The sequence below is a fragment of the Hyperolius riggenbachi genome, chromosome 5 (assembly GCF_040937935.1).
Source record: "Hyperolius riggenbachi isolate aHypRig1 chromosome 5, aHypRig1.pri, whole genome shotgun sequence".
Lineage (NCBI taxonomy): Eukaryota > Metazoa > Chordata > Amphibia > Anura > Hyperoliidae > Hyperolius > Hyperolius riggenbachi.
Genome location: NC_090650.1, coordinates 260,423,109 through 260,444,942, shown reverse-complemented (window position 1 = coordinate 260,444,942; position 21,834 = coordinate 260,423,109). Strand labels below are relative to the sequence as shown.

The 21,834-nt window shown below is 41.8% G+C and overlaps 1 protein-coding gene across 2 annotated transcripts in view; it reads right to left on the bottom strand.

Annotated features, from left to right (window-relative positions):
* The window catches only part of RREB1 (ras responsive element binding protein 1), a 128,792-nt gene extending 108,062 nt beyond the window's left edge, over nucleotides 1-20,730 (bottom strand). Inside the window, exons 1-2 of one of the 2 annotated variants that reach the window (XM_068236850.1) lie at nucleotides 20,393-20,730; nucleotides 534-596 (exon numbers count right to left, since the gene is read on the bottom strand). In XM_068236850.1, coding sequence (XP_068092951.1) covers nucleotides 534-545 — 12 coding nt within the window. In that variant the 5' untranslated portion in view covers nucleotides 546-596; nucleotides 20,393-20,730. The remainder of the gene's footprint in view (nucleotides 1-533; nucleotides 597-20,392) is intronic. The other variant, XM_068236852.1, reaches the window with a different exon arrangement.
* Nucleotides 20,731-21,834: the final 1,104 nt, after the last annotated feature.

Below are 21,834 nucleotides of genomic sequence, written 5' to 3'. Positions count from 1 at the left end.
TAAATGCATGTGGTTGGAAGAAGTGAGCCATTTTACAGAATGGAGTAACTCAATCACCTCTTGTAGAGTTGCATGGTTGTGGCTGTTAATATTAACCAGCATTCTCTAGATGCCCTCATTGGGAATGGGAGAATAAAATGGTTGAGGCCGGAACAGTCCATTCGTATGTGTTATAGGAACATTTCCAACATCCAGCATGCTGGTCACACATTTTCTAAATACTATTTATATAGCACTTCCTGAAGCTTATAAAACAAAACAGGTATTTGGTAAGCTAACCAGTCACCAGTGAGTACCCAGCCTTTTCACATGTTGCATCATCCAGTGTGTTTAAGCATCACCAAAGCAGGCTGGTCCTATAACTGCATGTTATAAAGATGTTAATCAGTCTTTGTGCTGACCTCTTTGAAATGCTGATTTTACTCTGGGAACATTATCTTATCACCAGTTTTACATGTCTGGTGAGAGCGGGAATAAATAGTGGGGAGAGGGATTGGGAACATAGGGGGAAGTAATAGGTTATCCATCCATACCTGGTTTTCCATCGTGGAGTGCCAGCTTTCTGTCCCAGTCACAAGAGGCTTCACTTTGAGTTTCTGCAATTCATTAGCATCTATTAGCACTACAGTAACTACAAATTCACAGCTTTTCTTTCAAAACATTAAATCCCTGTCTCATAACATAATACAGCATTGGATTCCTAGCACATGAAGGATGCCTTGTGGCATTAGTAGTCGAACTAGAAGCAGCAATTTTTATGCTTGTTTTTTGTGACTAGACCACTAGCATCTTCATCACAAACACGCCACTGTTGTCCAACCTCTCTTTAGGAAGAAGGTAACCCAAATATTAAAAATGAGTTTTAATTTGTATTTACCAATTAAAAATGTTAAGGGTCTGTTTCCACTAGTGTAGAATCCCAAGCGTTTATCCGCTTGTGATTTTGCACATTCCGTCAGTTTACCGCAGAACTATTCCCTATAGCCTTGCATGGCAAGGCTATAGCGATTTCGGCTGCAGCGTCGCAACAGCAAGGGTGTCGTGTCAGATTCAGAAACTGGCGTGGCTCCCCAATGGAAATTGGCCCTAATTTAAACTATTGGTAAAGAGGAATTAAGCTATGTATCTGTTTTCATTTCTGACCCAAGTTCATATTTAATATGTACGCATCACTGGTTCCTAAAGATGCGTGTCTATGTAGTACAAACGGACAGAATGTTGAAACATAAAAATAAGAAAGTATTAACCAAGATAATAATCCACTTTCAATTAGTGTTCTCTCACAGGGTTAGTTTTCTCATCTTCTCTACATAATACATTTGCCGCACCTTGCAAGTGAAAAGCTAAAAAGTAGCTCAGAAAAGCAATAGCAAACTAAAGTGACTTTGGAACAACTTGTGTTGAGTACTTTTTGTTTTCTGGGGGCTAAACATGTTTAAGGTGTGAAAACATCTCCTGTGAGAATTTAATTGAATCAGTACCAGTGAGTCACTCAGGAAGATCTTGCAGAACATGACTACAGATTGTAGAAATGTAAAGAATTTCAATTAACATGGTCAAACTCATACAAGAAAGCTATTTAAAAACACAGAATTTCACTGAGATGTTTAAAAGTCCTTTAATCCATTTTTTAAAAAATAAGTTCTGCATTATTTTCTTAAAGGACCACTGCCATGAAAATCTTAAAATGTAATGTCAGATTTCTACTACCTACTGTAAGTGACAGCAACATAGGAGAAAAGTAATTCATGGCTCATTTTACTCTGGAAGAAACATGCTTCTTATCTGTATTTACATATATTTTAAATTTTAAGATTTTCACGACAGTGGTCCTTTAATATGAAATGAATCCACGTCAAGATGTTCAGACAAGGCAGATACCCCAAACAATTTTCTATTGTAAAATCAAATCTTCCCATTTTTTTTTATTACATCAGACAACATTACACCTTCTGAAATTATCACATCTTTCTTTTTACAGTCAGCATTACATATCACAACAAAACATCACAGTATCCAGAGTGATGGTAGCATGTGGTCTAAACACATTACAAATTCCTCTGTATTAAACATTCCACACTATCATTAGTCCCGCCATAGAGATACTAAATGTTTAAGTTCTTTCTCATAGTTCTTTCATGTACCGGTGTAGCAGATTGCCAATCAAAAAAGGACTGCACTCTCCAACTACAATTTAGCCTGATGGAGGCTTAAGCTGGCCACTAACGGTCCAATTTCTAGCGAAAAATCGTTCGAGCGATCAGAAATTCTGATCGGATTGGTTGTAAATAATCTCAGTTGATGGGCACAATCGATAATGAACGATTATAAAAACAATCGTCCGATTGAATTTTCGTCGAACCAAAATTTCGATTTTCTTGTTGGTCGTGATAGATAGGAAGCAATGATTGGTTAGTTGATGGTGTAGTGAACGATTTTTCGTCCGATCAGAATTTCTGATCACTCGAACGATTTTTCGCTAGAAATTGGACCATTAGGGGCCACCTTTACACAGGAGGTAGTGTGTGACAACTGCCACTATTGTGTTGCTTAGGAGAGGGTGGGTCTACAAACTACTCTGTCATTTATCTGTGTCCTGTGCCTAGTCTAAAGGCCCATACCCATGCTGGTCTGAAATCGGCCTAGGTGCACTATAATGGGCATCATGGCTGAGAAATGGGTTGGTCAGGCCAGCGTGGGTACAGCATTGAAACTATGATCACTAAAGATGGATGAAGAATATTTAGTGATGCCCGACACAGTATCACATGGTTCTCACCACTCATCGCCTGCTGGAAACTGCTCCTTGGCACGCGATCATTGTCCCTTCACCCCCCCCCCCCAGTTGCATTTGTACAGCCACGCCCCCTTGAAAGCCAGAAGGCGGCGAAACGTCGGGGGAAGCTGCACGGTTCCTGCATGGGACGCCACGCCGCCCTTACCACCGTCTGAAGCCCGCACCAGGTCTGTAAAAGGGCATCTCCACTCTGCCACGCATGCAGTCCGTTCGGCCGACGGACTACCTCTGCTTAGACCCGGGCTTCCACCTTCTAGCCTGCCAAGCTCTGTCACCTTAACGCTGTGGACAGTAAAGAGTATGCTTTCCTTCCTCACCCTGGCAGTTCCGTGAGCTGACATCTGGGGCTGGTGAGATTGTAACCACACCATTGTTAATCGTGGGTACAGATGATGTTGCTGGCTGGATACAATTGGGGCTGAACTATGAGCTATCTATGCATTGCTATCTGCCTACAGCTTTTTGCTTGATGCCTAACTCATTATCTGCTTGCTAACCTGACTACCTGCTTAAACTGGCTTTCACATTGTGATGCAATTGTGACAAAGGCAACAGCCTGGCAACCCTGAGGAACAGATATACTGCATTTGTGATTTATTGCTCTCAGTGATCCCCAGTACCTGCTTTCCCTTGCATATTGTCTATATCTGAAATTATCAGACTGTCATTATTTAGTCCAGAAGCCGGCGTATGAGTGTTGGTATGTGTGAGGGTCTGTATGGATGAGTCATGACGGGGTGGCCATCCCATGTACTTTTTTATATATTTGTCATTAATTAATAAAATTTGATATTGTTCTAGTCATATTTGACACCGTTTTGGGCGAATTTATTTGTATTTATCCTTGCTGGCGTGTATGTTCCACTATTTAATTTTTCCACTGCCAATTTTTTGATTGTTGCAGTTGTACAGCATTGTGGCTGCGATTGGTGTCCAATCCCTTGGGCGACAGAGCTAGGCTACATATCCCCTTGCAGGTATGTAGCTTAACAAGCAGTTCTGTTTACCAGGATTAAGCCCTTTCCAAACATCCTAGAAGTCTCTGCTGAGAACTATATTTTTATAATATTGCTCTTCATTATATCATAGCTTATTGATTTATTTTTGCTAGCAAAACATGAGACAATGCAGTCAAACCAATCACATTATTAGGGATGAGCGGGATCGCTTTTGCAATAAAATAAACTGTCCCAGGGTGCACAGGGTTAACTTACCTATATCGCCGCCGTATTGCACACTGCTCTCCATCTACCTGACACTTCCACCTTCAGAGCAGTACTTCCGGCTATCAAAGCAGAAGTGTCAGGAAGATGGAGAGCAGCGTGCAGCATAGCGGCAACAATATAAGCAAGTTAACCCTCTCTGCTGCAGCACGTGAATCTATACACTGGGAAAAATTAGCTTCTGGCAAAACTGATCTTGCTCATCCCTGCTCTTCACTGTGAGAAAGAACAGCATAAACTGTTGCAGATATTTAAACTGCACGCTATGAAGGTAATTTGAATTGTGAAAAATGAATAAGCTAACAGGGAGCATTGATCATATGGCTACTAATTTTAGCTTTAGGCTACTTTCCCACCAAGACGTTACGTTTTAAGGGACGTTATGGTCGCATAACGTGCCCCTAACCCAACGCATGGTGGTGTTGAAGTTGGACGTCAGATTGAGCTGCGTTATGCAGCTCTCAAAGCAGCCGCTCCAGGTTAGTGATAGGAAGTGCGTATGTTTTTAAAGATTCGGATCATTTGAATCGGATCATTGAAAAGATCCGGATCTTTGAACCGAATCATTTGAATCATTTTACTAGGGAAGCAGACTGGGTGAAATGACTAGCAGGACAGGACTTTCCCTGCACTGTACATTCTGTATGTCCCTGTTTCTTCCAGACAGACATCCACTGTGAACCGAATCTTTCATTGTGATGACTTGGATGATTCGACACACAAAAAAGATCCGGATCAAATGAACGATTTGTTCATGATCCGGACAACACTACAGTCTCACCAGGAGTCACCACAGTGCAGTGAATATTAATTAGCCATGTGGCTGGCTGTGGAGGAGGAGGAGGAGGTGAGACCTCCTCCTCCAACATTACTGAGCATGTGCAAACAGTCTAACGTGGTTTAGCCCAGTATAACGTACAGCATGCAGCACTTTGTTTAAACGTGCTGCGTTACTATGTAACGCAACGTGTGCACTGTGAACAGCACATTGATTTTACAGTGCTGTGCTACTGGCTGCTGTAACTTGGGACTTTAACGTCCCACTGTGAAACCAGCCTTAAAATGTGTGTACTTAAACCCCATCTGTTTCTGCAGTGGTGCTTTCACTTCTGATGCTGGAGTAACACTTTATCTTTTCCTGCTGCCCGTGAAGTACAAATCCACAAACAAATGAAAACTTGGATATCAGAACATCCTCTCTTCCCAAGATCAGATGACTAAGCGTTCAACCAACACCCATCAAAATCCGATTTTTAACTACTACAAGAAACCCCTAGAGCGTAACACAGATTTGGAAAGCAAAGCACTCAGTTTAGTTTCTGGAGCTGCACACGAGAAAGGGTGCATGCTGGTGATGAATCAGTTCTGAAATCTGGCACTGATGTATAAGTTACCTTTCCAGCATCTTGTTACCATCCTGAAAGAGGATTTATCTGCTTTGCTTCTGGAGGGGGCCTGCACTGCACTGCAAGGCTTTTGCAAGTAGGAGTGAAAGCTCACAAAATAACACCCCCACACCTCTAACCGGTAGTAACTGGTAGTACCTTAACCCACTCCCTCCCAAATGAAAAAGCAAACACCATAAGAGGAAGATGACTGACGCACTTTATATGTTATGAAGAATGCAGATTGCTACTTCCAGCATTATGATGACAAGAATTGCTTTATGTATCACTTTATTTTCTTAAAGGATGCTCTTATTCTGTACAGTGTCTGTGAAATGTTAGCTAATTCTCATTTATCAAAAATACCTAAACAGAAAGACAGTGGTTACATATTAAACCACATATTGCTGCAATGATAATGAATGCACTGAGTATGTATTTTATAAGAAATAACAATAAGGAATACTGACAAAAGATCCAGCAAACCTTAAAGAAAAACTGCAGTTTGTAGAACACTGATATCAAAGGTCCCGAAGAGAAAAAAAAAAAAAAAATCTGCTGTGAGGGAAATGAGTTCCCAAACAGGAAGAGAGACAGGCGGTCCAGATCATTAGTTACTAGCCAACATCCTCTTCAAGAAAACCATCTTGCTTAAAAAGATGATGCAACTGAACCTAGAACCACACTGCACAACAGGCTCTAGTTTAAAACCGTTGTTGGATAATTATAAAAATCCAGCTGCTAGCCTAATGTTATGAAGGTTACAAGTCACAAACTGCAAATCACACATTCTTTCACAGGCTGTTGCTTTGACCTCGATTCTCATATTAGCTGCTGGACAGGAATGCAGAGCAGTGCACAGTATGCCTACATACATGTATACACCTGGACCAAGTCAAGGCTTTCCATAGAAACTCAGGGAAGGAAGAGGAGGAGGGCTGTGGCAGTTACTTGCTAACAACCACTTGCAAAGATAAAAGACTATCAATAGTGGGGGGGGGGGGGGGGGGGGGGGATTTCTGTTTCTGCTTCCTAAACAAAAATTGTGCTTTTACCAGCCCATTGGTACAGGAGACTGTGGTCAAGTAAATATTTTGAGGCAGCCACCAGCAGGAGATAGTGACAAGGTATCTTCAAAAGAAAAATCTGCTGTCTCAGCACATCTGGAGCAGACACCATCAAGCATACTCCATTCTCCTGTATAAAGTTCTATGGTCAGAATATCAAAAGAGCCAACAAATAGCCAGAGGACCTACAGCTTTGAGGGGACCAGTGATGAGATAAGAGCAATGTCTTGGTGTACAATCTGGCATTTGAGAGGATATTTCACACAGAAAAAGGAGCAGCTATCTTTCATGAGATGAGTAATTGCTGAAGTTCTGTCAAATCCTGACTACACAGACCATACGATGAAATCACACATATATACAGGCATTCTTTACACTAATAAAGTGGCTTTTTATTTTGCACTTTCATTATTAGGTGAGCACATTAGTCATCACTAGTGAAATTTCTCAATTCCTAGAAAACACAGTTGATCTTTAAACACATGGTCCATTTTTCAAGGTCACATTACTCCCCTGGTATATGTTCCTCCTTTTTAGAGAGGTCAGAAGCTGGAATCCAGAAATACCAGCATCCATTCTTTAGTATGGAAAAATAATATTGCCCCAGGCAACTCCTCCTATACAAACTTGTTGCATAAACTAAACACATAATGATAGTAACATGGTTCTTAAAAGAAGCTCAACTTTAAATAAAAAACAAACAAACAAAAAGCACACCACAAACACAACACCCCCCCCCCCCCCCGCAAAAAACGCAAGATTTTTATCTCAATGCTTGGGTTGCAGACAAGATACCAAAAGCCTCATCCTCACTCATAAAAGCAGGAGATTTTGGGCAGTAAAAATTAAAGTGGACTCAAATTAAAAATACAAGATTTCAGAAATAAAATCTATTTTCTAAATTATAATGTCGGATCGTAAATAGAATCGTAATCGAATCGCACAGAGTATCGTATAGATTGGGCTTAAAGAACAAGCGACACCCATGCTAACCTAGAAATAAAAAACACATATATAAGTAAATAAATACTACTTCTACTTACATAACAGATGTATTGTGCTATCCACGTAATGATTCCTGTGAATTTTACAAAGAAAAAGCAGAAAATCCCATTCTAGGTAGTGGCCATCGTGCCAAGCTAATGCTGACATCATATCCTCCTTGACTCTTGTTTTCCCCCCTCCCTTCTCTTGCTCATTGTGTATTCATAAGCTGCCCTCGTCCCAGAGTCTTTAGACACTCCCACTGAGGTGTATACTAACAACTGCGCTGTATTTTTTTATTTACACATCAAATCGCGGAGTCACCTCAGCCTTGCTTGTAAACACAAGTAGTCAGAGGGTGTTTCTGATAAGCAGCTAGGCGGGGAAATAAATGGAAGAGGAATATAATCTAGATAAAAAGAACTCCCAGCATTCAACTCTTTGGAACGGTTTGGCACTAGGGCCAGTGCTCCTAAAGTATGTGATAACTACAAACCATAACAGTTTTGCAAGTTTTGAATGCAGGATTAGCATCTTTATCACTTAATACACTCAGACCAGTTGCTGTTCAAATTTGATTTTTTTATGGTGACAATACCGCTTTAAGGGATGTCACTCATGATTGTTTCCAATCAGATAGATTTTGAGATCGGTATTGCACAAAAATCGATCGGACATGTTGGAGATTGAAAGGGAAATTTCCCATTGATCTGAGGGGAAAATTGTACCATGTGTGCCAGGCATCAGTCAACTAAGGGCGGCAGAACAGCGGAAGATTGACAGCCCATGGCGTTGCACTGCATCTAACAGTGCAATGCTGCAGTTCCCTGCTGTGTGTGGTAGGAATGGATTCCTTTTGGAGAGGAATCAATCGTTTTGCCTCATCGGGTGGCAATCTACAAGTATATGGCCAGCTTGAGGCAGTTGCCTGGAGCAACCAAACAGAATGGTTGTAACATGTAACAAATTATTATAGATGTACAGTATATATATATATATATATATATCTCATTTGCGTCTTCTGTAGTATTGGACAATGTACTTTTGCCCCAGTTTTCTTAGCACCTCTTCTGGTAAATTAGAACAACAGTTGCCTCCTCCACAGAATATCATTCTTAGGGAGTTAGCAATAGTAGCAGGTAACTTTCTACAAAAATACTAGCATTTGCCTACAGAATTACCAGCTTTGTTCATTCTACCTGCAGGGAAAAGCTATCAGGTACAAACTTAATATAATAAAAAGGAGGATCCCAAGTCAGTGCATCACTAGCCTTGGCAAGAAGCGGAGCAGGTAAATCCACAGAGCACTGCTTTAGCTGCTGCCTTTGCTATGGCAACCAGAGGTCCTTAGCGTTACCATGTGGCTAACAGCAGCTTGAAGAGGATGCAGCCATGTACCCTGGCTAAAGCTAATCTAGCTAGGATGGGTTCAGACAGGGAGGACATCTGTTACTGACACAGATCCAGCCAGTTGTCTCTGTCTTAGTTTCCAAATGCTATATGCACACAGGTTTTTCCAGTCACAAGCCATGTTAACTTATCAGAAAAGGAAAAAAAAAGCCAATAAATAAAGATCCTGGCCTGTTGGTGTGAGGAGGATGCTCCTGTGTCTACAGAGCTCTCCAAACTGTACTTGTTTGCTTGTGAAAGGCTTGCATTGAATAACCTCCTTCACAAGATGGACACAATAAGCAACTCAAAAAAAGTAAAATGAGTTAAGTCAGTCACTTAACAAGTTTATCTTACAAATGCCAACAATGACTACAAAGAAAGTAACAATGCCTGTGGGGGGTTTCAAATAAAGTCCATCCACCCCTATTAAGAAGTCTGGAGTCTACAGGTGAATCCTTGTCAGGCCATTCATATCCCTGGCAGAACTCTACTGAGGCTTTCAGACTGCCTGAGCTTTTCTTATTTGAATCACACTGAGCAAACAGTCTCCACCCGTAACATACTGCTTTTGTGTGAAGCACCTTTTCACTGAAGTCTACCTTTGTTTAATGGCAGGATTGCTAACAGGCTCCAGTGAAAACACGTTACTCCGGAATGCTTCTATTCTGCCAATGAAAACAGCATAATGCCTTACCTATGCATTAGATTGTAAGCTCTCCTGGCAATAGCCTTCACTGCATCCTACCCATAACTAAGTTTTTCTTCTAATCATATATATTACTATATACACCTATACAATTACAATTTATACTTTTTAATAATTGTCTCCAAACTTGCCACACTTCTGTGAGGTAGCATCAAGAAACTAACTATAAGCCGAGTCAGAGGACCTCAGTAGCTGATGGACAAGATAGAATTGCCTATGTTGATATTAAGTGAAGAAAAAGATTGATGGAGTATTTGTGTATACAAGACCCAATGCTATTGAAGTCATATCATCAGTCTCTGCAAGTGAATGCCCTGCAAAGAAGGATCATAGTGTTCCTCAGTAATATCTGTTAATATTCAATCGCATCACATTTCCTGACCATTTTCCTGACCCTTCTACATGACATTACTCCATGAAGAGGCCAATTACCCTGAATGTGAAATTCTCGGTAGGAGTATCCCATGTGTAGGGTCACCTGCACTGTACACTCATGTAATAGCCTGGCAAGATGGAACATTGTAAACTACTATCATTGTGCATTTGTGTGACATTGCACTGAGCATCTACTAAACCTCCAGAAAGCAAACCGTAATAGCAAGTCTACAGATAGGCAAGTTATAAGTATGGGAGGAAGGAATTACCAAGAATTCCCTTCATTTAAATTTTTGTGTTGTCCGAAGTATATAACTGGGGCACTGGTGTGAAAACATCCTACACCATTATTAAATGGACACCAATTACAGGACATTATGGGGTGATGCGGATGATACATAGTAAATATATCAATTTTGCAGGATATCTAAGAAATAAGAGAAACACATTCTGAAAACCATCCTCCGGTCCCCTCGCCGTGGCTTAATTTAATTTTCTCAGTTCGTAGGACACTGCGCCTGCGCGGCCCTTGCCTCGCACAACCTTGCTCCCGCCCACGTCCCCGGGACACTCCCGACAACGGAGTGAGGGCGCACACGGCCAGTGGCCGTCGACCTGTAAGTCGGCGAAAGGAAAGTGAGCCGCGGTGGGGGACCAGAGGATCGTTTTTTCCCGATGCAGGCACAGGACATCTGCAGGGGACTGGTAGACGCCATAGGTAAGTTAAACTTTTTTTCCCCTCTCTCCTTACAGGTTTCCTTTAAAATTGTTCATATGTTATAGTTTACTGCATTACCCACTGTGTAACAAATCTGAGGTACATGAACAGTTCAGAAAATATTAATGTATGTATAATAACACATCTTATTAAAGGGGAACTTCAGCCTAAACAAACATACTGTTATTAAGTTACATTAGTTATGTTAATCAGAATAGATAGGTAATATAATCTCTTACCCACCCTGTTTTAAAAGAACAGGCAAATGTTTGTGATTCATTGGGGCTGCCATCTTTGTCATGGGGGCAGCCATCTTTTTGGTTGAAAGGAGGTGACAAGGAGCAGGAGACACAGTTCCAACTGTCCTGTGTCCTGATTACCCCTCCCAGCTGCACACACTAGGCTTCAAATGTCAAATTCAAAAGTAAAAAAAAAAAAAAAATTGCACCAAAACAGCAGAACAAGAACAACAAAATCAGAAATCCCATCATGCTTTGCACAGCATCAGGGGAAAAAAAGCCCGGGCAGTTTTCTTCTGTGCAGCTAAAAATGAAGCTTGTACAAGAGAAACAAAGTTCTGATGCTGTGAAACTATTAAAGAAACACCTGGCCTTTTCAGTGCTGCTGAGTCGATTTTTAGTCTGGAGGTTCACTTTAAAGAGACACTGAAGCGAAAAAAAACTATGATATTATGATTTATATGTGTAGTACAGCTAAGAAATAAAACATTAAGATCAGATACATCAGTCTAATTGTTTCTAGTACAGGAAGAGTTAAGAAACTCCAGTTGTTATCTCTATACAAAAAAGCCATTATCTCTACGACTTTCAAAAGTCGTGGAGAGGGCTGTTTTCTGACTTTTATTATCTCAACTGTTAGTTAACTATTTACTTTTCCTCTGGCAGAGGAGAGTTCATTAGTTCACAGACTGCTCTGAAATAATAATTTTGAATGCAGAGTGTTGTGTAATCTGCACATATTAGAGAATGATGCAATGTTAGAAAAAACACTATATACTTGAAAATAAAAATATGAGAATATTTTCTTTGCTGCTAATCTTCTAGTAATTATTCATAGTACACAACCAATTCATTATATCATATATTTTTTTTCGCTTCAGTGTCTCTTTAAATATACTGTATGTATATATGTAAAATATTAGGGATTCTTTGGAAAACCTGTATTGACACACATGGTGTACAAGCATTCATAATGAACACATTACCTGGGGTTTGCAACTTATGCTAACCCATAAGGGCTCAAACCCACTAGCAGCCTTTTATAACCACTAGCGATTTGAAAAAGCTCTAGCTAATGCAATGCTATGGGGGATTTTTACAAAATCACATCGCTCAAGTGGGATCACACCCATAGCATTACATTAGCAAGAGCTTTTCAAATCACAAAGGGCTCAGAAAAGCGCTCCTAGTGGGTTCCAGGCTTAATGGTTTATTAGGAAGGTTCAAGTTTATATACATTTTCTGTATGAAACTGCATTTTGATATAGGTGACCAAGTTAAAGTCAATATTCTGTACTGAATGACACAATGGAATGCATTGTTTCATTACCCATTTATAAAAAAAAAAAAAAAAAAATAAGCCAAACATAAAAGTAGACAACCTGTAAGCTATTCTTTGGTGTTGACTTTCAATGCCATGCAGTTTAAATAGTAGAGAAAGAGGTTTCCAAGATTATCTTATCTTTGAACCATTACCTACTTAGCAATAACTTATATTAACATCCCTAAATGCATTACATGATTAGCATCTATATTGAGATTTAGACATTGGTCTTCAGTGATGATGCTATTGATGGACAACAAAAAGGAACACCAACAAACTTAGCATATGTTAATACACTTGTCTTCAGCAACAAAACTGACTCACATAAAATGTGGATGACTTTGAGCATTTCGCTTTAGAAAGTTGTTAATTGTTGCAAAAACCAAAGCATTACCTCAAACAGCAAATAAGTAACTTCTCAAACTTTTTTCAGAGCTTCACTAGGCTGGGATCACACCTGTATTTTCATGGACATTTTCTGCACAGGAAAACTGAGTACCAATGTTTATCAATGGCCTAGCTTGAACTTAAATGCATTTTTCACATGCAGGAAAAAAAAATAAAAAATGATAGCAGCGCAGCGCTTTGTGTAGTTTTGCTATCAATTGCATTAGCTGCTGTCAAAAAGAAGCTTTTGCATTTTCCCAGAAACACACACGGTGTGCAGAAAACACATGCAGGAAAACACGCACAGAAAACTGACAGACAAGTGTGCGCCCAGCCTGAGACAAATGGATAATAGCAAGGCAGTACATTTGCGCACACAAGCTTACAGGGCTAAAGTTTTGTGTTCAGGGAAGGACAAATTAAATACCAGGGCTGTGGAGTTGGTACAAAAATCATTCAACTCCAACTCAGTTTATGAAACCACCGGCTGACTCCGACTCCAGGTACCCAAAAGGACTCCGACTTCTTAGTCTAATTTTTACAAAGGCTATGGATTTGGTTCAAAAAATTATCCAACTCCACCACCGACTGACTCCAGGTACCAAAAATGTCTCTGACTCCACAGCCCTGCTAAATACTGAACTCATGAGCCAGCTCTATTGACAACAGTTAGGCCTCTTGCACATGGATGGCAAAATGGTTATAAATGCCATCTTGACACCCAATTGGCGTGAGTAAATGCCTTCCAGTTTCAAAATACTACAACTAAATGGGAGGGTTTATAACCACACGCCTGTCAACAATTGACACAACAATTCCGCTTGAAAACCCATGTCAATGCTTGCCGGCATTGACAAGGTTAAAATCGCGTTGTGCAAACCGCGAGCGACTCTGCGTGAAAATCTGCATAGAAACGGCAACGAGACCGCAACCGCATGCGGATTCGTTGCCGCGATTTTCCCGTCAAAATCGCGCCGCACTAGTGGAAACGGGCCTTGAAGCACCAGATCTGATGCAAAAGCTGCAGCACATTACCACATGAAAAGGGCTTACCGCATGGATCATGCACGTTAATGGGCGACGCAGGCAGTGCGCATGACAGGAGCGTAATGCGACATGCATGCATGGACTGAGGGAAATCCCAGTAACATTTACTGCCCAGAAGGGAGTACGACACTAACCAGTACTAACACCAAGTAAAACCAGCTTTAGGCCTCTTGCACACTACATGCGTTTCTGATTGCGATTTTGATCCAATTTTACATGCAATTCTGATTTTTAATCGGTCCTGCATGCTGCGTTTTTCTTCTTGTGTTAATAGCATCCAGGGAAAAATCAGAATCACAAATCGCATTTGTGATTTGCAGTGTGTAAGAGGCCCCTAGCATTCTGTTGTCAGCAATTCATGTGAAAGAACCCTTAGCAGAAACCTAAGCAGAAAGTTAGGAGCCAGCTAAGCTCTGGCTACCTAGCCCCTGGGATATAGCCCTGTTTATATCAGTTAATGTTGGCAACTGATACGGAGCCAATAGAAAGCCTTGAAATCAGTACTTTGAATAGAATGACTGATCTAGGCAGTGAATTGTATGAAGTTCTCAGAGGAGAGCAGCGCCCTCCACACCTCAGTGCTATTGTGTGAGGGCTCCATCCTTTACCTGATTGCAGATAACAGGATCAGGAAAATGTCCCACCCTTTACAGCATGTTACAACAATGATTCATTTTGCTTCTGTGTGTCTGTATTCTCAGGTAATAAACCTGGTGGGCAAAGTCTTTTCACTGAACAGTTTGCATGCACATCCAATATGATCTCCCTGAACGCTTAACCCCCACAGTGCCGGTAATGCCTCACAGAGACGAGAGACATTGCTTCAGTGCACACTTACAATCCACATCCATCACTCAGTAGGTTTATAAAGCAACAAACACTTCCCTTCATCCAGAACTAGGACAACATTATTTAGACCTTTTTCGTAAATAGACAGTGCATAACTTTCTGCTGCTTGCCTTAGAATCTAAACTTGCATATAACAATCCAATTGTGCAATGAATGTACGATCGCTCCCAGATTGGAAGTCAGGTATTGATCGATTTCTACCATATTGTACCCCAGACCTCAGTTTCAGCATAAATCTATTGAGCATCCACTGAACCACTAGAGTTGTGCAACTCACTCAAAAAGTAACCAAATTTGATACACTAGGCAACAAACAATGAAAATGATAATTTAAGTGACTGAATAAGCAGAGGGGAAAAAATAAAAATAAGTCCATAGAAACCAATAGATTCTAACGTTCTTTACTGACGAAAATTAGTAGGACTATTTTCATGCTGACATGTTGCGGTGCATTGAATAGTATAAATGCACAGCAAATGTAATGCAATTATATTTTAGTAGTACATTTACATCAGCACAGTAGCAGTGCAGTGAAATCCATCACAATAATGCAAGGCATGCTGTGCGTTACCGGCCACTGTGTGCGTTTACAGATGCAGTGAAGCATACTTTTAATGTACCGTATGCCTCACTCTATGCGCCACATTTCCAGAGTAACGCACAACGCAGTTTTCTACCTCACTTGCAATCCTTTCTTTACAGGATGTTTAGTGAAAAAACCCAGTGTGAAACTAGCCCAAGGCCTCTTTCAGACAGGCGGTTGAACTGTGCACTTACCAGTTTAGCTTCCCATTTGCTTGCCGCAAGCGCCGTTTCGATGAAATTAAAAATGCAACCGAATGGCAGAGTTTGTAACACCACATGTCATCGTTTGATACATGGTGGCATTACCTGGGAAAAAAAAAAAAAAGTCATGTCTGGTCACGGCCACTCAGATGTGACTCCAAATGGGAGGCTGCCTCTTTACCGCTGATACTGAGCGCTAATAGGCACCCAGCCGTGCACAGGAGCAGCTGACTGGCAGTGGATTCAATGCCTTCAGCCTCCTGTGTAAAAGCGGCCTGAGGCCTGGAACCCACTAGAAAGCACAGAACGCTATCGCTAGCAATTTGTGGTAGCGTTTTGCAAGTGATTTCCCTGCTCCTATACAATTAGAATAGAAACGCTTCCAAAATGTCCTGCGATTGCGATTTCCTTAATCACAATTGCTCTAGTGGAATCTGTCCCCTCCGTTAACATTGGCAGAACGTTTAGGGAAAATGCTAGCGATTGAAAGTGCTCAAAAAAAGAAAACAAAAACGCTCTAATGGGTTCCAGGCCTAAAGCTGGAGCTGTGCATTACAACCTTCTAGGTGCTTGTTCCTGTCAAAACAAGAATTTGGGTAAAAATGTTTCTTGATGCAGCCAGACAAGAACAAGGTTCTAAAGATAGCTATATCCAAAACTAAAAGTAATTATTTCCTGCAGTAAAAACACGGTGTAAAGTGTCTACCTGTAAACTTGTGACAAGAATGATTCAATTCAGAAGGAAAATAATTTTTCTATATGGTAACTGTAAGCATGCTGGACAGTTATTCCACCCTTTGTCACATCACATGACTAATCCACACATGTGGTCAATTTTCCTATTGCAGACTGTATAATGAAAACACCTGTCAAGTTGCTAAGGGCAACAGCCTCTTTTTTTAAGTTTCAATAAATCATCCCCAGCCTCTGCAGCCAGCAGAGCAGTGTGTCTTTTAAATGGTCACATCGGAGCTGACGCTGCCTCCACATGTTTACCCAGGCTACTTGTGCCATCTGACAAAACATCATGTGTTCTGCTAACAGCAGCAAAGGACTTTCACAAACGGACACAAATCAGGCATCTTAGCTCTTACTAACTAAACTTTATTCTTGTAAATGTAAAGGAAAAAACGCTCATCTTGCCTTTTACAAAGATATGAGGGTTAATTTTAGCTCCCTTCTGTTTAGCTGCTTAGCAACACTTATCCTATGACCTTCAAAGCACCACCTTCTTTTAAAAGGGATAATGAATACCACCATCTAAAGGACTTAACTTTATTTGCTTTTCTTCCACACAGGAACACACACACTACAGCTCTGTAACATAAGACATTATTTTCATTTTTTTTCCACGCTCGTGAAAGTAAAACTCACGCCTTAGCGCCCGCACAACCACCTGACAGATTCTGTGGATCTCACCACGAGATAACCTAAGGTATACAAAACTCTGTCACCAGCTCTGGCAGTATACGGATTTCAGTTTAAGGCCTGGTGCACACCAAAACCCACTAGCAGATCCGCAAAATGCTAGCAGATTTTGAAACGCTTTTTCTTATTTTTTCTGTAGCGTTTCAGCTAGCATTTTGCGGTTTGGGGAAGAGTTTTTGGTGTAGTAGATTTCAGATATTGTTACAGTAAAGCTGTTACTGAACAGCTTCTGTAACAAAAACGCCTGCAAAACCGCTCTGAACTGCCGTTTTTCAGAGCGGTTTGCGTTTTTCCTATACTTAACATTGAGGCAGAAACGCATCCACAATCCAAAAAATGCCTCACCCCGGGAGTATGCGTTTCTGCAAAACGCTTCCAGCTCTGGTGTGACCCACCCCATTGAGATACATTGACCAAGCGTATCCGCAGCCGCAAGCGGCTGCAGAAACGCTGAAAGAGGCGCTCGGTGTGCACCAGCCCAAAGAGAGTCTCCATGCAGTAAAAGGACACATGTACAAGGTCAGTACAGAGAGTCAGGGAAAATGGAAGCATCCTCATCCTACCCACTAAGCTCACAGCAACATGTAAAACAAACTGAGGTAAGAACTCTGTAAACCATCCTCACTAACTCATTCAGCACAGAACAATCTGTGCACTGCAGACTAAATAGACTACCCAACAATTGGTGGATTTTATTATTCTGGACGCACACTTTACAATCCTGATTGTACCGAGTTTGTGCAATATTACCAACATATATTTAATATGAGGGCCTATGTAATCATGTCTATGCATTACAGTCATTCTGCTGACCTTTATGTTACATAGATGTTAGTATCCCTGCACAAGATAAGTAGATAGCGGCAGGTGTCCAGATCACATAAAAACACTGCTCTCACCATACAAGTCCTAAATGCACTTTCAGAACTGTGCTGCCCATCTTCAACTTAAAGGAAGACTGTAGTGAGTGTGATATGGAGGCTGCCATGTTTATTTCTTTTTAAACAATACCTGTTGCCTGGCAATCCTGCTGATGTATTTGGCTGCAGTAGTGTCTGAATAACACCAGTAACAAGCATTCAGCTAATCTTGTCAGATCTGACAATGTCAGATACATCTGATCTGCTGCATGCTTGTTCAGGGTCTGTGGTTTAAAGTATAAAGCTGCGTACACACGCCATACCAGATGCAACGACGGGTCCACCATACCCTTTAGACGACAGTAGCGCGTGTGTATGCGCTGTCGGCGGACTGATAAGGCTGTTTCTGAACGATCCGCTGAGCGGATGGTTCAGAAACAGCCTTATCAGTCCACCGACAGCGTGCACACACGCGCTACTGTCGGCTACAGATCGCGCAGCGGGAGGGTCCGGCGGACCCGTCGTTGCATCTGGTATGGCGTGTGCACGAGGCTTAAGAGGCAGAGGATCAGCAGGATAGCCAGGCAACTGGTATTGTTTAAAATGAAAGAAATATGTCAGCCTCCATATCCCTCTTACTTCAGGTGTCCTTTAAACCTGAGATCTCAGCTCTCGGTGTGCAGTATTAACATGCTTGGAAAAATCTGTTTAGTTCTACCATAAAATACTGGAAGCAAACATACATTTAGGCCAACATCATCTCTATGGCAAATTGCTCTCTAGCCCCCCCCCCCCCCCCATATGAGGAAGGGGTTAAGTACAAACTTCAGCCCATCTGACTCTGCCTTGCCTGACAAGCAAAGAAGTAAAGATAGTATAGGTTGCCCAACTACAGCTAATCCGGACTGATGAAATACACAGCACATCAGGACTACAGCAGGAAGAGTGCATTCAGTTCTGTGAAAACTCCCTCTATGGCCAAGGTGTGCCACTGATGAAAGTCAAACCTACTAGAAACTTCATGGATGATGGGATGGTGTGCAACAGCAAAACACTTCCCCGTACAATCACACAGCTAGCCCAAGTGATCTCCCAAAGCTAACAAATAAGCTATAATTATTTAATGATGTGGAATATTCATGTGGTAAATCAAAGAGGACAGTAATAGCGTTGAGCTGTCAATTGAAGCCTGCTTATATCTGCTATAAGTAAATACAGATGGATAAGCATTATATCTTATACAGATGGATAAGCATTACCGGTATATCTGACTTGACAAAGTAAAAAAAAAATACTTTCCATCCTTCCACAACTCTGCATGTCACATGCTAATCTGCATGGAGGTAGGGAAAACAGGTATGACAAGGCTCTTGAGCTAAAGAGTTAATGTGCAGGAGGAGAGTGAGTACCCTCCATCAGACACACACACACTTCCCTCCCCTAAGTTAGTGCAGAGTAGTATGTTGGTGCTGCTGCTGTGCTGGCTCTTAAGCCGTGTAGAATTTCGTAATGGAATGTGAACTGCTCATCCGGATCTGGGCTCCTTCTATCTCCTAACCAGTAAGGAGCAGGGGAGGACAGATCTGCTGAGACAGGAGAAATGCTCTCTTTCTCCTCCTCCTTTTATAACTCATCAAGGATGCCTTTTACAGAGGCACATAGGCCACCGACGTGCTACATTTCATAAACACTACAAAAAAAACAATGATCTATCACATACTACAAAGTGCGATCACACTATAAGGAAGTCATAATAGCATGCAGTAATACAGGCTGTCCTGGAAGAGGAAATAGGCTGAAACTGCTTGTAGAGCTTCTACATGCCTCTATCTAATCATCCTAAACTGGGACATGACACATCTCATCAGCTATGAAACCGATAAGTTCTACAAACGCGAATTAAACCCAACAAAAGTAAAAAACTTTCATCTCCATCTTCCCCACAGGAAACCAGGCACCACAGAGCAGGGACACGGGAGTGGAGAAGGAGACTGCCCTGCTTCTTAGCAACCATTAGAAGGTCGCAGTCTCCTAAGAGACGAGGCTTTAGGCAACAGGGGAGAATCATAGAAAAAGTCAGCAAAAGTTCTAGTAGATCTAAAGACTCTAGAAACCGAGGGGAATAAACGTTTTGTAAACGTAATTGCCCTGGAAAAAAAATGTTCTGGCTGAGCGAGTGATGATCAGCTTAGGAAAAACGAGCATCTACGCAGAGGGATGATGGGAGGAGAAATAAGGAGTTGCTGAAGCCATCGCGAAGTTACAAAACGTATAGTTCACATGACAAAGTTTTCACCTTTTACTATCGCTCGCAACATCCCCCCATATGCGCTTTGATGCCACACTCCTTCCTGTACTCATGATGACGATCGTGGCCAAGTCTTGCGACGTGTGATTCCTCTAATGTTCCGCACGCCACTACTCAGCAGGAGAACAGATGCTAGGCAGAGTCACTAACTCACCTACTCATTGCTGATCAACCATCTTATGCTTTGGCGACCAGCACGGAGGAAAGTTCTGCCTCTCCCCCGGGGTGGAAAGTTTGTCAAGGCCAACAAGCACGATCCCCCACCTCTCTCTGACACAGCAAGTGGTATCAGAAAACAGACGGAAGATACATGGAGGATGCAACCAGCACAGAGGAGGACAGGGAGGGGAGATCTGCCATCAGCCGAGACACTTCCCCATATGGACGATTCTCATGCTCCGTTCTCCGCATCATCTACTCAAAAGTTACCTTTCTGATCGAGGAAAGTCTGAACAGATGTCCGCACAACATAAAATACGCTTAAATTAAAAGTTATGCCAACTTTATCCGAACTTACCTTACAAGGGATGTCTTCATCTCACAAGCTGGATGCCATCTGAAGCAGTCGGTGGTAAAAGTTGAACATACCCAAAAATGTTAATAAGAATTATCTAAAAGTGTAAAAAAGTCAAGACAAAAACTTTTTTTTCCTAGTGTGGTAGTGAGAAAGTTTGATAGTCCTTTCTACGCGAGGCCACTGTGCTAACAGCAGCACCATCCAGGACCTGGTGGTGCTTGCTAGTTAAAAATAAACTTTGCTCTAGGAGGAGATGATCTGGCTGGATTCCTGAGCTCAGCCAGTTTAATATGGATGAGCATCAGGTCCTGCAGGCAAAATGCTGCTCTTGGTGCTGCTGCTGTTGCTGCTCAAAGCTGGTTGGTAGAGAGACTTTAACAAGGAAGGGGAAGGAGAGTCAGGAGGGCGGAGAGAAGAGGAGAGGGGGGAGGGGAGGGAAAAAAGCAACATCATCTCCTCTAACATTGGGCTACAACTTTAAAAAGAAAGTTTTTTTTCACAACTATGATGCTTGCAAACATCTTGAGCATACATCTGATTGGTATCATTATAAACTTTGCTCATTAGAAACGTAATGCAATAAGATTGGCTGGCCTGGATAAAGCCACCTAATGACAACGTCTTGCAAAACTCCAAGATAGATGAATAGATGATGAGTCAAAGCGCTTAAATCCACACTACACATAAACTAGATCTGCCACTGGGATATTCAGACAACAGTATTTTCGTGTTGCTCAGCTCTGGGAAAAGTAAAAAAAACAAACAAAATTAAAAAAAAACTTTGACTAATAGTGTATTTATACATCAGCATAGTTACTGTAATATAAAGTTAGATTTGAGTTTGCACTGTGAAGGGCACAGTGGTCCCTGGGTGATGCACAGGCAGGGGGGAGCACAGGGGCAGAAGATGCCTCCCTCCCTCCGCTGGCCGCTGCACCCTGCTCGTTACACAGGTGAGGTTTGGCAGGGCGGAGATCTCGCAGCAGCTCAGAATGACTTCTGTGGATGTGCAAAGTTCACAGGTCTCACTTTATCTCTCCTTCCTCCACACTTGCTCCTCTAGAGCAGCAAGTGGCTAAAACTGTACCAGCTGACCTCTATGGAGGATGGTGGAGGGGTGGTGCAGTAGGAACCCTGGGAGGCAGGTAGAGCAGGTTAGAGACTTCACTTTTTTCATATCCTTTTCCCCCTCGCTCGTCCTCCCTCCCTCCCTCCATGATAAAGCAGCCATCACGTGTTTCATCATCTCCCAGGGACGTGTTATGCAGAGCCTGCTGCGGCTGCCTCTTTCTCTGTAGTAGCATCCCATCACTGTACAGCACAAACACTTTCCATGCAAATATGGATTCCACTGTGCAGCTTCCTAAGCTGCACCATCCGACACTGGGAAGCATGAAATTCACCTGACAGGTATATGATGGCTAAGAGGAATGGATTGCTCA